The sequence below is a fragment of the Telopea speciosissima genome, chromosome 7 (genome assembly GCF_018873765.1).
Source record: "Telopea speciosissima isolate NSW1024214 ecotype Mountain lineage chromosome 7, Tspe_v1, whole genome shotgun sequence".
Classification (NCBI taxonomy): Eukaryota; Viridiplantae; Streptophyta; class Magnoliopsida; order Proteales; family Proteaceae; genus Telopea; species Telopea speciosissima.
Window position 1 is genome coordinate 7,670,318 of NC_057922.1, and position 15,379 is coordinate 7,685,696.

General features: G+C 37.8%; 1 protein-coding gene across 3 annotated transcripts in view; it reads right to left on the reverse strand.

The window, feature by feature from the left end:
- LOC122668140 (uncharacterized protein At5g08430-like) overlaps window positions 1-13,247 on the reverse strand; it is a 33,886-nt gene extending 20,639 nt beyond the window's left edge. For 2 of the 3 annotated variants that reach the window (XM_043864724.1, XM_043864723.1), the window contains exons 1-6: window positions 11,989-12,200; window positions 9,497-9,576; window positions 6,761-6,948; window positions 5,575-5,726; window positions 4,832-5,529; window positions 3,161-3,273 (exon numbers count right to left, since the gene is read on the reverse strand). In XM_043864724.1, coding sequence (XP_043720659.1) covers window positions 3,161-3,273; window positions 4,832-5,529; window positions 5,575-5,726; window positions 6,761-6,948; window positions 9,497-9,576; window positions 11,989-12,080 — 1,323 coding nt within the window. In that variant the 5' untranslated portion in view covers window positions 12,081-12,200. Of the gene's footprint in view, window positions 1-3,160; window positions 3,274-4,831; window positions 5,530-5,574; window positions 5,727-6,760; window positions 6,949-9,496; window positions 9,577-11,988; window positions 12,201-13,191 lie in introns of those variants that run through there. The other variant, XM_043864725.1, reaches the window with a different exon arrangement.
- Window positions 13,248-15,379: the final 2,132 nt, after the last annotated feature.

The following is a 15,379-nucleotide window of genomic DNA, read 5'->3' on the forward strand; positions in this document are numbered from 1 at the left end:
CTCCCACATGTGGTATTAGAACCCTTCCATCCAAAAGACTCCTGAGAAGCAAACATAGATCTCAGCCCGACCTTCTTTGTCTCAAAGCTTTTTAGGGCAATGTAGTTTGTGGCGAACCTAGTGATGCCCGGCCTCACCAAGTCACCACCACATTTTGCCCTCAATAGATTTAGTGCGAAAGAGTGGTTATATACAAAGTTGGTGACTTGTCTTGTACATTCCACCATAGTCTTCACCAACTTTAACTTCCCCATATCCATCAGCATTAGATCAATGCAATGGGCCGCACAAGGAATCCAGACGAGCCGGTACTTACTGTTATTCATCATCTTCTTACCGGCCTTCTTGAAGTTGTTTCCGTTATCCGTTACAATCTGGACAACGTTTTCTATTCCTACATCTTTTTCAACCACTTCCTTCAACAATCTATAAATATATTTTGCATCCTTTATCTCTTTGGATGCATCCACAGATTTGAGGAAAACTGTCCTCCCATTACAATATACCATAATATTGATGATGGACTTTCTTGTAGGCCCAGTCCAACCATCTGCCATTATAGTCACCCTATATGTCTCCCACATACTCCTCATCTCCCCAATGTACTCATCAATCTCAGACTTCTATTGAGGTAAATAAACATTCATTACCTCATATGGGGTTGGCCCCTTGAACCCTGGGCCAACCTCTGTAATTGTATCAATCATGGTATCATAATGGGGGCCTTGTGCAGTGTTTACTAGGATGGTATGGTATAGCATCCACTTAGCTATTGACTCTTTTACTAACCCCTTCATATTCTTCCATGCTCCTTTGATTTTTGGTTGAGTGCTTTCCTTCTTCCTAAGTAGTTTAAGATCTGATGCTGATGGTGGTACTGGTACCGATAGAGGTGTTGGAGCTGCCCTCATACTTTGTGATCTTTTAAAAAGATTCAACAACCCCCCTACTCCAGAACCTCCAGATGTGCCTGCTCCTCCACTACCCCCTACTCTCTCTCTTCTGATCTTCTCGAAAACTAACTTTACTCCTCGAAACAGACTGTCAAAAGTCCCTAGCCTCCAGTGGTGTTTGTATATCATCAGGCACATAGATGGGGTCATCACTGTCATCATCATCATGGTATTCTCCTTCTCCTCCTCTCATTGAACTCCTCACTGCCTCCTTAAGTTGTTCCCTTACCCTCTGCTTTTCATCCTTCCTCTTATTCTTTCCCCTCAAACTATCACCAACTTCCCTAGCTACTTGAGTAGGGACCATATGGCAACCTACAACATCTTTAGATCCTCCAGTCAGATGTTGTTTAAGTCTACTGGACCCACCTCCCAAAAACTGCATGTGACAATAGTTACATTGGGATTTTCTCTTATCCCCATCAATTGGAGTGTCATGTAACCATACAATGTCAATCCTAGGCTGCCTGGCTGACCTCTGCTCTCTCTGCTCCCTCTGCTCCCTCTATTGACTACTTTCCCCTACCTTCTGCTTTCCTTTCGCACGTTGTCTTTCATGATCCGCCATAATAATACTTGTTTACTGCAATGTAAGTAAAACAAATGATTAAAAACTTAATGTAGAAGTACTTCAATTGAGACTTTGAGAGTACTAAAACAATTGTATAGCTATTTAATATTTTTCCCCTAACCCTTATATTTTTCTCATAATTAAAAACAATTTTTTATAAATAATTTTCATATAAATATTGACCTAACACAACAAAACCGAAATGATTAAACATAATATATATCTAATGCACTTCAAAAACATGTAGAAATTACTTTCATATTTTTTCATGATTTTTTCAAACCAAAACCTAATATTTTTCCTTATTTCTTTCTCTCTTTTTTTTGAATTTTTTAATATTTTTCTTAATTTCTGAAAATAAAAATAATTATTTATGGGCAAAAAATTATTTTCGCCACCGTGAAGCCGTAGATCGGCCATTGGTGTCTAACATATATTTAATTGATCCCCATCCAATTTATATTACCCCTAATTTATAACTATTTTTGTTGTAGGAAAATCAATTTTTTAAATCAAAAAATTAAAAAAATAAAATACATATGGAAAAAAAAAATTCGACACCGTGAGGTTTTAGATTGACTGACGGTGTCTAACATATATTAATATTATCGCCATCCAACATGTATTCAACATACTATTTTCAAAAAAATTAGTTTTAGAGAAAAAAGAATTACCTTAAATAGTGAAAAATCCTTGGAGGTTGTGCTTGGATGAGGCTCCGGCGTGTTTCCGGCAACAATCCGTCGAAAATGATGAAGAACAAGGCTTAGATGAGGCTTGGAAGAGTGGCAGACAAAAAAAAATGAAGCAAAGAGAGTCTCTGTAGTTCTCGGTCGAAATTTCGACCAAGACTTGCGAGATTCTGCTTTTAAAGGTTGAGGCACGTGAGGCTTTTAAGACTTTATAATAGTTCCGGCAATATTTCAGTACATGACCAAAATATCCCGAAATCTCGCCGAAATATGTACTTTTTCCATTACGCCTGGGCATTTCGTCTCGGATGGCTCGAGATTTCCGAAATATGCCGATATATCGGCGATATTTCGCGAAATCTTATACCATGGTTTGAGGCCCATCAAGTGGCTGGATGTTAGTATTCTGTTAACCTTCAATTTCTGAGTTCTCAAGCCTAGTTTGGACCTGCAGTTGGGGGCTAATGGCTGCTGCCTAGTGTAATATTTGGCTTGGGTTATTTCCTACATGTATAGGGTATTGTTGAGGGTTTAAGGGACTGTTATACTCATTGTTTACTTGCTGTTGAGTTAGTGTACATACACGGTTATAAGTCTGAAGTCAGTACCTGTTGTGGGTGTTACCTTTGATCCTAGCTGGGGTTAGGATAGTTGTTACCTACCTCTACATTATCCAAACTCCTATATAATGTTTGCAAGTAAGGAAGAGATTATCCACCATGCTTTGGTTCGTTAGACAAAGGAAGCTGTCAAATCTATTTTGGCAGAGGTAGGAAACAGTTGGAATAGTCAAGGTGCCATAAGGTCAAACCTGGACAAATGAAATGTTGGACTACAACATCAGGTCAAAGCTGGGCATGCACAGGTGCTAAAAATCAGAACCAATCAAAGGAAGATAGCTTCATTGGCAGTTCAAAATGAGAGACTGTCATCCAAATTCTTACCTCAGGGAAGTTATCATCAGACAACATACGAATACAAATTTCTTTTTTCACATCAGAAACTTGAAGGAAGATCTCTGTACTGAAATCAGTTGTCCCTGAGGCCTTCTTTATGCCTAACAAGAAACCACATAAGGATGAAATCGTCACATGTTACAATAATGCAATAGGATAAATCTGTGGTCTGAATTGAAAGAAAAACATCTCATAGCGTTACTTTGTTATTCAATGGCACACATTGACCGTTTTTAAGTAACAAGAAACAAACAGCCCAATCCAGGAGCTTTTAATGAAAAACATCTGAAATAAAGTGATGAATTTAACAGTAATAGCAAGTGGGAATTCAAAATAGGTGTACCTGATGATGACATTGGTTACACATGGTAGATCTATAGCATTTAAAAAAATGTGCAGACCATAGTTCAAGAACTTGCCAAGAGCTCGGTAATATCTTGTTTTCTGCAAAAAGCGAGACTAGACTTTGAGGCAAAATGAAATTTTCCTCCAACTAGGTCGAGTCGAGATCTCAGTTCAAGATTTCGGTTCGACAAGGATTTGGACCAAACTTACCTTTATAATGTACATATCTCGACCTAGACAGTCAAGATCTCTCCAGAACTTGACAGAGAAGTGTGCATTTGACCTGATTTTTGAGGATTTTCGACGGTGGTTTCGACGGAGAACTTGCCGGAGACAGCAATTAGTTACAAACTTGCAAGATTTGTGAGAAATCATTTCAAGTTTAAAAAAAATTGAAGGTAAACCCATTTTTTCCCCAAATCTATTTTTTTTCAAAAAAAAAATTGTTCAAATCTTGGTGAAATCATGTCAAGTTAATATATGTTACATAAATTTGGCCAATATATGACTTGATGGAGTCTGAATTTTTTCCTGTTATTATATTTTTAAAAAATTTCTGCAAAAAAAAAAGGAATTTTTTGAGAAAAATATTGAAAAAAATAGGATCAATAGTGATTGTTTGGAAGTGATTTTTATGTATGTTGGACACCGTTGGATGCTCTACGGCCTCACGGAATCACTTTTTTTTTTCACCCATAAAAAATATTAATTTATTTTCAGAATTAATAATATTAGGCTGAATACCAAGTTTCAGGCCCAAACTAGGTCTAAAACCCACCGAAACCAGCCTTCGGTTCAAATAAAAAATTACACCAACTCAGTTAATTGGCTGAACGAAACCAGTACCGAAACTGAGTTCTTGAACCTTGGTGCAAACAAAATATTTATTGGTAAAAAGAAGTCTTGTTGGACCACAAATGGGCATAAAATAGGATGAATCAAAGAACATATCTAAATTTAATATCACAGTTCACAATTATTCCATTTTTTCCTATTGAAAAAAGTGGCACCTGGGACAATAATATATCTACCATGTGTCACCAATGTCATCATCAAGTATCATATCGGAGAGACGCAAGACACGCTAAAGGCATGTGTCACCAATGTCATCACATTTGCGTCCAACATGCATCAGAAACTTCAACCATATATAGGAACCAGTACAACATAGGTAAATTAAGAAAAATGAGGGACCTTTGGTGAGTGTCATTTGTGATTATGGACCAATGGCTAGATGACCTTGACAGAGTCCAATGCAAAGTACAACTCCAATAAGAGGTCATCAATAAAATACAAATTTACAACAATTATTACCTGTAACTTGAAGAAGCTTGTGAGAACATCTCTGCAAGTAGTCATTGGGATCACATTTGACCCTCACAAAACTACCAACCACTTTCTCCTCAAATGTCTCTGGACTCTTCAAAAGACATTCAACCAAACTCCTTTTCAAATAAACCAACTTAATGTTTCTAGGTGTTACAGATGCAAAACAGCTCTGTGGAACAACTTCCAAATCTTTTTTCCTTTTATGAGTTCTTTCTGAGCTTGATATCCTCCGCTTTTCACAGGCCTTTGAGGCATCCTCCTCCATGTCCTCCGAACTGCATTTGAATTCATCTTCCTCTGACTCTTCCATGTTCTCAGAAAAATGTGATTCCAGTAGGTCATCGATTTTATTTCGGTTGATAGATTTCCTTCCGAAAACAGACTGTAACCTTTCATCACACACAACCCTTTTCTTTCTCACAGGATGCATTAGATTGTTCTTATTGACATATTCTCTGATGATAGAATTCACTTCATACTGAGAGAATTGTTTGCTTGTATCAATTCCAATGGAAGCAAGAAATTCAATTAGTGGCCTTGAACCCCACCCAATAAACTCCTTCTTCTTTGACCTGACCTTCCTTTTCAACATCTTCATTGAAAAATATTTCTGCCCCTCGGGTTCTTCCATCCATTGCAATTTTCCATCTTCGATTTTACCGTCCATCTTCTCACAATCAGAACTTAATACTTGACCCTCTACCTCACCTTCTGTGAATCTATCTGAATCCGACTCACTGCGATATTTATCACCCTTCTTCAAGAGGTTATTAGCCAGATGGAGAGTTTCCAATTTTAAGTGTTCTTTTGCCTTTACTATCTCCCAATACTCCATAAATAAGAATTCACAAGTTTCCCTGTCTTTGAAGTCGACCTTGCCCTGAGGATACCAGGAGAAATTAAAGCCAGAAATGTAAATAAACCATAGGTTTCATGGAATACTTCAATTTCCAGTCACATGCATATTATTTATTGCATTATAGACAACTTACAATTTCCAGCCAATAAGCATAAGAGTCACCCATAAAAGTAACATCATCCGAAACACTCAACTATGCAGTTTACGACAAGACAACACCTATTTCTTTGTAAGTTCCAATCTGAAATGTAAGGCTAGAACCAAAAGGAGGCAGATGAGGGGAAGTCATCTGAGATGTTAAGATCAGGAACAATGAATACCAAGATTAAACCAGTTCAAAGTGATATGGTCCAAATTGAATGATAAAAGGGCGAAAAATAAGGAGAATGACACACGAGGAAATACCTAAGGGTTATGACTGAATAGTTTGTAAATCAAAATAGAGCAGAAAGGCAAAACAACACACGAGTTAACAATAGAAAGCAACTCTAGGTGATAAACTGGTCAGTCTCCATGTTTATGAAAGAACAGTGATGTGATGGTATAAGTCAAACATGTATAGTAATACTCATGGTACCCAACCAAAAGAAACATAAAATAAAAATGTGGTCCATTGAGGCCTAATAGCAGAAATATCAACAAACAAAAATTCTGAAGTTTTAGAAGCCCACCAAAGCAGATTTTGCTTAATCCTTTACTTTTATTGGTAGAACTGCTTTGCTGCTCATAATCAAGCATGTTCTTTGACTTGCTTCCTTGAATAAGGGAGTCATTTTAGTCCAAAACTTGAAAACCTCAAAAGATTATGGAGAAACCATAGAAAGAGGATACAAGTTGTCTTCTCTCAAGCCTCTAGCAAATCATTAATGTTTTGTTGTTCACTAGAATTTGCAAAATAAAGTTTAAGCTTTTGAAGAATTCTGGTATTGTCAACACAGGAGTTTGCCTTCCCAAATTAAAAGTCCTACGAATAATTTTTAACCAAAAAAGGAAATATAAACACAAATGCCATTAATGAATAATGTATAATAAATCTTAGAAGAAAGGTAGCATACCCCATCAGAATCAATATCCACATTTTCTTCTATGAGTAGAGCAAGCTTTAGGCAGTTGTTGCAGAATCCCTTCTTTCCTCTAACTTGAACAAACTCCGCAACATTTATGCAACGTTGGCAAACAGCATTCGGACAGCAAAAACAATGAAATTTGGGTTTCTTATTGCAAATAAAGCAGGAATGCCAACCTATGAGATAAAAAATTAATTTGTTGATACTTCCAAACGTTATATGAGAAAACTGAGGAATATATTGCCCAAAAAAAAAAATAGCAGGTAGGAGTAGGAATTAGATGTTATTTAAAAGTAAAGTTAAATGTAAGTTCTAGGAAAATTGATAAGAAAAAGAGTTTGAGGGTGCACACCGATGGTGGTGTTCTGTTAGGCTGTTAGAGTGATTATTATTGTTGTACTTATCCTCAGGCTTATCTTTATTTTGTTACCGTGGTATTTATGTAATCTATATCCTCAGGCTTATCTTTATTTTATTACCGTGGTATTTATGTGATCTGTCCTTATTAATAAAGTCTATAAATAAAGGAATCGAGGGTAGTGTAGTACACAATACTCTCTAGTCTCTTCTGTCCTCTCTTCTCTAGCATCTCTTCTTTCGTTCTCTCTTTTCTTTCAACAGGTTAGGTGACAGTAACAAAACCCACAGTTCATTTTTTATTCTTACTTCAAATTTAACAGCTACCCCTAGAGAGCATCCTACCATGGTTCGCAATTTCGGTCGAAACAACAAAGATTTCACAAATAATTTTGGTTTCGACCAAGGTCAAAACTAAACGCAGGTTGACTCACTAGGCATGCAGAATTTTCAACTTAATTTTCGGTTCTGACTTGGTTTCGGCAAAAGTCGACATGCAAAATTTTCAACTTAATTTTCGGTTCTGACTTGGTTTCGGCAAAACAGTGCATATAAAAGCACTGTTCCGATTGAAATGGGTCAAAATTTCAATGCAGACTTTCGAGCGTTTATGCCTGATAAAGGGGGGGGGGACTCCAAAACATGCCAGTTTGTATTTTATTGGCCAAATCATCTAAATTTCCTGGTGGAACAAATTGTTGGGGACTACTATGATGCATCTACAGCGATGATTTGCTGCATTTGAGTAAAATTTGTGCAAGATTCAAACTTAGAGGTATACCCTTTTCCCCCAAAGATTTTGAGCCTTCCCGGAACTCTATGTAGACATAGAGTTTGGAGGAGCAGTTTCATAGTAGGGGTGTTTTAGCCATGGTTGTACACTTGAACTTGACTATTTGTAACGCTGGTACACTTGTAATTGTACTAGTACCACTTTGACATTGTATAATATTAAATGCTTTTTTTTTTTTCATTTTTGATGCATATATTAGTTGTTTTCATTGAATTTTGTGTGTTCTAATACTAGATTATGTGTATAACAGGCTATATTTGAGAAAGTATACAGCAGGGTACAACGTACAATACCAACCTAGGGTACAAAATCAAACTACCATTTTGGATGTGTTCTTTTTACATTCTAAAGGTTCCTGAAGTTTCGAGCCAAAATATAGCCATTTGATCACTGCAATGGCCAAACGAAACATTCAGAGTTCCAATTGAATTTCGGTAAAAACCCAAAATATTTCAGTTTCGACTAGGGTTGAAACTGAAATCTCAAGCCTTGAATCCAACCATAGTTGTCAAGGCCTTGCCTAAGCCACACCTAGACCATAAGGTGACCTTGGATGCCATAGACAACTACACCTTAGGGTCAAGGAACTCAAACCATACTTGGGGGAAAAGGGGAGGGAGAACAAGAATTAAAAGAAAAGGCAAATAAGGGGGGGAAAGAGGGAAGAAGAAGAAGATAACATGTCCAGAATTGGCACATATACTTGGAATTGGCATAAAATAAGGGCAGTTATGGCCTTGCCTTGGGCGCCTTGGTTTCTAGGCCTTGCCTAGACCTCAAGGTTGCTGCCCACCACCATACCTTGCCTTGGCACCATGATAATTATGCATCCTATGCCCAAAATTGACCACCTCTTCTTTTATAAGTCCACTATTCAACAGTGAACAGCTAGAAGACAACCTTGGCCCAAAATTGATCTGTTCACATGATTGCCATCATCCATTCAATTGACCTTTTTCACTTAGAACTTTCCATTGCAATAGGAGGCCTACCAAGGATCGTGCGTCACAAAAGAAGATTGACCATTGATGATCAGCAAAGAGGAGTTTTTTTTTTTTTGTGGAGGGGGGGGGGGGGGAGAGGGGGGATTGGCAGATGGGTAGTTGGTCACTGATGGGTTGTCATAGTGTCTCTTGGTGTAAGGATAGGAGGATTTGTGGAGTTCCATTTAGGAAGGCAGCATATTTTTGGCTCTTCCTCGTGTTTTCTGTCTCCCTCTTATGCTTCTTTTAGTTTCTTTTTTTTTTTTGCATTTTGAAGCATTGGATTAGGCCAAAATGTGTAGCTCTCTCATACCTTTGAATCAATATATTTCTACGTTCCTGATCAAATAACTCCAGCACTCCACAAAGGGTCTCCTTTGCTGAATCCTTTAGACCCCTCGGCACCAATACTAGACATGTTTACAACATTCACAATATGCAAGAGATTGCCTACCTCAAAGGAAAAGCTTTACGAATTACAAGGAATTAAAAATACAACCAGGAAGCTGCTCATAAAAAATGAAAAAAAGAAAACAAAATCAGGAAACTGCATGCAAAGAAAGTAACAGAAAAAAGAAGTGAGAAGCTTACTGCACATCCAGCGTTCTCCAGTTTCCAAGAATGTGTCATCCTTTCCCACACACTCAGGATGATATGCTTTCAAACAATGCCTGAATACAAGTATGATGATGCACCTTTAAACATAATCACAAAACCCAATAAAGTAAATGAAATAATTCTATTTCCAATAAATATTGCTAAATAATACATTAAGCAACAAAGAAACATAGTCTACAGTATATATTTGAAAAACAGTTATACAAGTGTGTGTAGGTAGATTCTCTAACTCCAGGTAGCATGACTAAAACAAACAGTGCACAAAAAGGAAGGAATGAACATGTCAAATTTGATGGCCCATCTCAGCCACATGGATCACCATGTGTGGAGCTTTCCCCCATTCTCCTTTCATTTTCCAAAGCCCTTGTTCTTTAAAATAATGATGTTTTCAAACAAGGTTTTAATCATCACTGCCACATGGCATAAGTGGGCATAAGAGGTGGAAATAATTTGTAATTTCTTTGAAGGTCCCAAGGCCCTTGCGTATTTTTCATAACTTCTTTACAGGTCCTAAGTCAGCCCTTGGGTATTTTCAGGTGTCAGTTTGGAGGTTTTCTTATTTCTCACAACAACAACAACTCAGCCTTATCCCAACTAAATGGGGTCGGCTACATGGATTCTAGCCCTCCAATTAGCCTTATTTGAGATCATGCTTGAAACAAGACCTAAGCTATCATGTCTTTCCTCACCATTTCTCCTACAGCCAGTTTAGTCTGCCCCTAGCTCTTTTCGTACATTCAATCTGAATAAAATCACTCCTCCAGACTGGCGCATTCCACGCATCCCAAGGCCTCCAGTGAACATGGCCATGCCACCTCAAACGACTTTCTCACAGCTTGTCTTGAATCGGGGCTACTCCCAAATCAGCTCTAATATGGTCATTCCTAGTCTTGCCACACATCCATCTCAACATCCTCATCTCTACTACACTTAGTTTATCTATATGACACTTCTTAACTACTCAACATTCTGCACCATACATCATCGTCGGTCGTATGACTATCCTAAAAAAATTTCCTTTAAGCTTGGATGTCATCTTTTAGACACTCACACAAACACACACCCATCCACCCCCCAACCCCCCACACACACATTTTGAGGCCATTGGTGTAACCAACTCCAATTGGCTGGGATTAATCCTAGCCTACCTATCAGAGATTGTCTAGGATACCACATTTTTTTTTAAGGGGGGTTATCAAGGCATGTAAAAATCAAAATTGTAACCTATCATTAATACTTCTATAAAACAAAAGATGAGCTTATAGCTATAATTTAAAAACAATAGTCATTGATAAGCAATAGCTTCATTCAGAATTTATTACTTATCAATAAATAGCCCAAAACTAAGCAAAATGTCATATATAAAATAAAAATAGGATAAAAATATCTAAATAATTAGCAGACAATATAGACTAAACAGCTTAAGCATTTATTTATGAAATAGATAAACATTCAACATAGTTAAAAATTATAGGACAGCTTAGCTCAAGGGCACTTAAGCTTGTAAACAGAATGTAGAAGCAAATGTCACCATATATGGAAATACCGAAATTCATAAATACTTTGCGCACTTAAAATTAAACATTTTATATTAAATATTACGGGCTAATATATTATCTTTCTTATACTTTAATAATATACTAATATTTCCACTTGTATCTCTTCACATCCATCCCACGCACGTGTATAAAACAGTGTCAGTTTAACAACATTTAATAAAATGGAAAACTGGAACTTTGAAATTTCAGAGTAACAACAAAAAGTGCAAGTAAGAGAGTCACTCGCTTGTTAAAAGGGGAAGGGGAAAAAACAAAAACTAAAGGAAACGAGACTGCCACAAAAGACTATAAAATAACAAACGAAAAATAAGTCAACCATGCTGAATTAGTTCTAATCTCTGTTGGATCCAGGGTTTTAAAAATCGCAATCGGAGATGGGATCGTTCAAAGCCCGGACCAGCCTGAATCAGTCCGATCCAACTGGTTCTAATTTATTTAGTAGTGAAAATAGAATCGGCTCAGGAATCGGGAATCGGCCCATGAATCGATTTGATTCAAGGTGGATTACAAAGATAATGACTAGGAATCGACCAATTCGCCCAATCCGATACCAATTCAGGCAGTATAACAATTAGAAACGGTGGAAATCGGGATCAGTGTCACCAATTCCGATCCGAATCCGCAGATTCACCTATCAGAGTCCCAATTTTTTATTCTTGAAACCCTGGTTGGATTCCAGTAACTACACTGAAACGCAAAACAGTGAACAGGGAAACACACATGCACGTCAGGACGTGCAACACGCGCGAAAATAAGGTAACGCAAATGCCCACGGAGTTGCATCATCACGTTAGACATAATCAAAGAGAAAAGTTATGCTTATTCAGCAAGAGGGGAGAAAGTAAAAAAAAAAAAGTGAACGATTGAGAAATTCACTGCCACTGTATAAACTTCCTAAGAACTCACTTATATTCACAGATAAGTAGCAACCCTCCATCTTTACAGACAAAGCAGTAATCCTCTGCAACTTCTTCCTTCTTGATGTTAAGCTTCCTCATCGGACTCTTCTGCTCTACAACCTCTGGCAATGAAGAGCTGACCCCAGATAATTTCAAAGGACTGTAAAAATCCTTCAAAGCACGCACTTCTTCCTTAAAAACTCATCATCTAAACCAAAGCAAAATAAACTAATCCCAAGGACCTGGTTTTTAAGTACCCATACACAAAGATCTCTAAGACCATCCACCAAAATGTAGCCATAAAAACTATGATTTTAAGTTATTTCCACAAAAACCCATTTCAGAAGAGGCAGAAACAAAGATCTCCAAGTCCATCATCCACCAAAATACAGCCATTAAAGCCCATATTTTAAGTCATTTCCATAAAAACCCACCTAGGTGAAAGAGGAAAAAATTATGGAAATCATACCACAGTGTAATCGTTATAATGACTAATCAGAGCAACATTAAGAAAATCTAATAAGCCCGACTCTCACGATGCAGACCTTTTCGGTTTTTCCCACGCATCTTTACTTATGAAATTCCGAAACTACCCCGTAAACATGTTTAGAAAAAAAAAAAAAAAAAAACTTCCTAAACTCGCTCTTGGCTATTGTCAGTTGTCAATGATGATGTGAGTTTCCATAAACACCCCTTCACCCCCAAATTAAGCAACTACGATATCGCAGGCTTGTTGTAGCTTCAAGCCTTCAACAGTGAGAAGAACCTTTCGATCCCCCCCCCCCCAAAAAAAAAACAGTAAGAACCGAAATTATTCGACCTTCTAGGGTTAGAAGAAGATGACCTAGGTATCTAAGACTCAAAAGTTGTGATCTTTCCAGTTAACCTACAGAAGTTGCGAAGTTTGGATCTTAACCCTTCGCCCCTTTTTCCCCTATCTCTCTCCAAACTAGCCCGAATAATCAAAAACCCAGACATGAGGGTTTAGATTTCACGGTTCGGAATCAGATTTCAGAGAACATACATTTCTTCCAGGCAAAATAAATAGTAGATTGCATTGCAGAAAATTTGTACAATAAAACTGACAGTAGAGTAGCGACGGTTAAATTCTGAAAAGGAAGGAAGATTGACACGTATAATCAACACTTGCAGAGAGATTCTGAATGTAAAGAAAACCGTCGGAGAGAGATAGAGGAAAAAGAGATGAAACCTCTTTTCGCTGCCGTTACATTTGTCAGAGAGCAGTGTTGGGAGTTGCAGAGCTGACTAGACTAGAGCCAAACCGTAAGACACCACCAGCGCTGAAATGAAGTCCCAACTCCCAATTGAGCAAAGAAAAAGGAGAGGGGGGATTTATTTTGAAGAGAAGGGGTGGTTTTGGTAATTCGAAATGGACAAAAAAGTACTGAGGTATGATTGGAAATATAAAATCCATGAAATTAATTTAACGAAGGAAATATAAATGGAAAAAAGCTGTCAGTTTCTTCGTTCGTATCGGACTCGGACATCGTCTCTTCCGAAAAATATAGTGGCACGATGCACGGCTAGGATCTCAGCATACAGTGGCCCCACTTCCATGAAATGGTGGGGATGGGACCCATAAATTGGCAAATATATGTTTAGAAATCCCGGGTATGCCGTCACTGTACGATGTCCGTACGCAATGGGTCCCACGCCACGATACGTTTGTACAGTCTGTATAAAACGTTGCCAAACAGCATTTTTATTTTTTCTGAGGACATAAAACCATAAATAGTGGTGTAAATGAATAGTCGAAATTCGTTTTCATATTCGTGTTCGTATCCATTTAGTACTATCCGAATCCGTCCGAAAGCTAAACGAATGCAGATACGGATAGGCTATAGCTATTCGAAAAGCTATATCTACATGTAAACGGATAAAATATCCAATCTGTATCCGTGTCCGTATCCATTTAGCACTATCCGAATCCATCCGATAGCTAATCGGATGCGGATGCGGATGAGCACTATCCGAGCCGAATCTGATCCGTTTACAACCCTAGCCATAAAGCACTTCAGTAACTGTTCCAGGGTCTCTAGGCACATTGTTACCCAAAAAAAATATTTTCTAGGCACATAAAGAGAACCAAAATTTAGGGGTCCAAAGTTTGGTCCCGTCCAGTCGAACCGGTTGAATTGGGCCTTGGCTGAGATACCTGGCCTGAGGGCAGGGCTGAAAATTTCTGATCCAGAATTAGGGTTGAGGTCTCGGGCTGAGCCTGTCTAGCCCAGATCGTGTTGTAAGTTATTTTATAAAATATATATTGATATTATATATATATATATATTATAAACTATAAATGTCATACAAATTTTTTTATATAATTTATTATATATGAAGATACAAGTGATAATATATTTTATTATAGTGTTATTTTATGTAAAATTGATAATTTTCTTCCTGACCCAGCCAAACTCAATCCAGTTCATGCATCTCTCCCTTCCCCACTCCATGATCAAGGCCAATCAGGGTCACATCGGGCCAGGGCCAAGCTAAGGGGACTCAGGGTTGAGCTAGGGTTTTAAAAGCCCGGCCCAACTCGACTCTGTTGCAGCCCTAGAATCAAACGGATTCGATAAAAAACTAGAAACAAAGAGGGTTTTTTGAGCATGCGATGTAGATGAGGACACCAATGAGATGCAATAAAATAATATTATACATGGAGGAGTAGCCAGGTTCCAGATCAGAGAATCCTTTTTCATGGAATTGACATTGTCACCGATCGCCAATTTGGAAATTGGCAAGAATCAACCAAAAATCCCCGATCCTTGATCTAAATTGATCGAAATCGAGATTGATCTCGGTCGATTCTAATTTGAGTCGGTCATTCCTACCAATCTGATCCCAATCCCTCAGACCTTGGTTGTGGGTGCCATTTTCTTCCTCTTCCCCTCTATATCCGATGACAAGAACTAGAAAAAAATCCGTTTTTTTCCTTCCCTCTCATCTTCTTCTTCTTTTTCACTCACTATCTATCATCATTTGCTTCCAAGAAAAGGGAAAAGAACCGTCAATAACCTAAAGTCTTAAAAAACAGCAACCTATTGGAGAAATACCACAAACACTTTATCCTCGTTTGAGCTGTTAAGCGAAACACATTAGCTTCACATGTATGCTAATTAATACGGACAACAACACGAAAGGGAATACAACATTCTTAAATAATAAGAAAAGATTACATATCATGAGACAATTCTTCTAAAATAACATGAAACATATTGCTAAAATGAGTGCATTCTAAGAACTCTCACCGATTTTGGGATTGCTCTCTACTCTTCCCAAATAAAGCCTTGACAATGCCAAATATAAAACCCCTACTTGTGGATGTATATTCACCCCGTCCTCATCCTTGTCATCGTCTTCTTCTTCTTTATCAC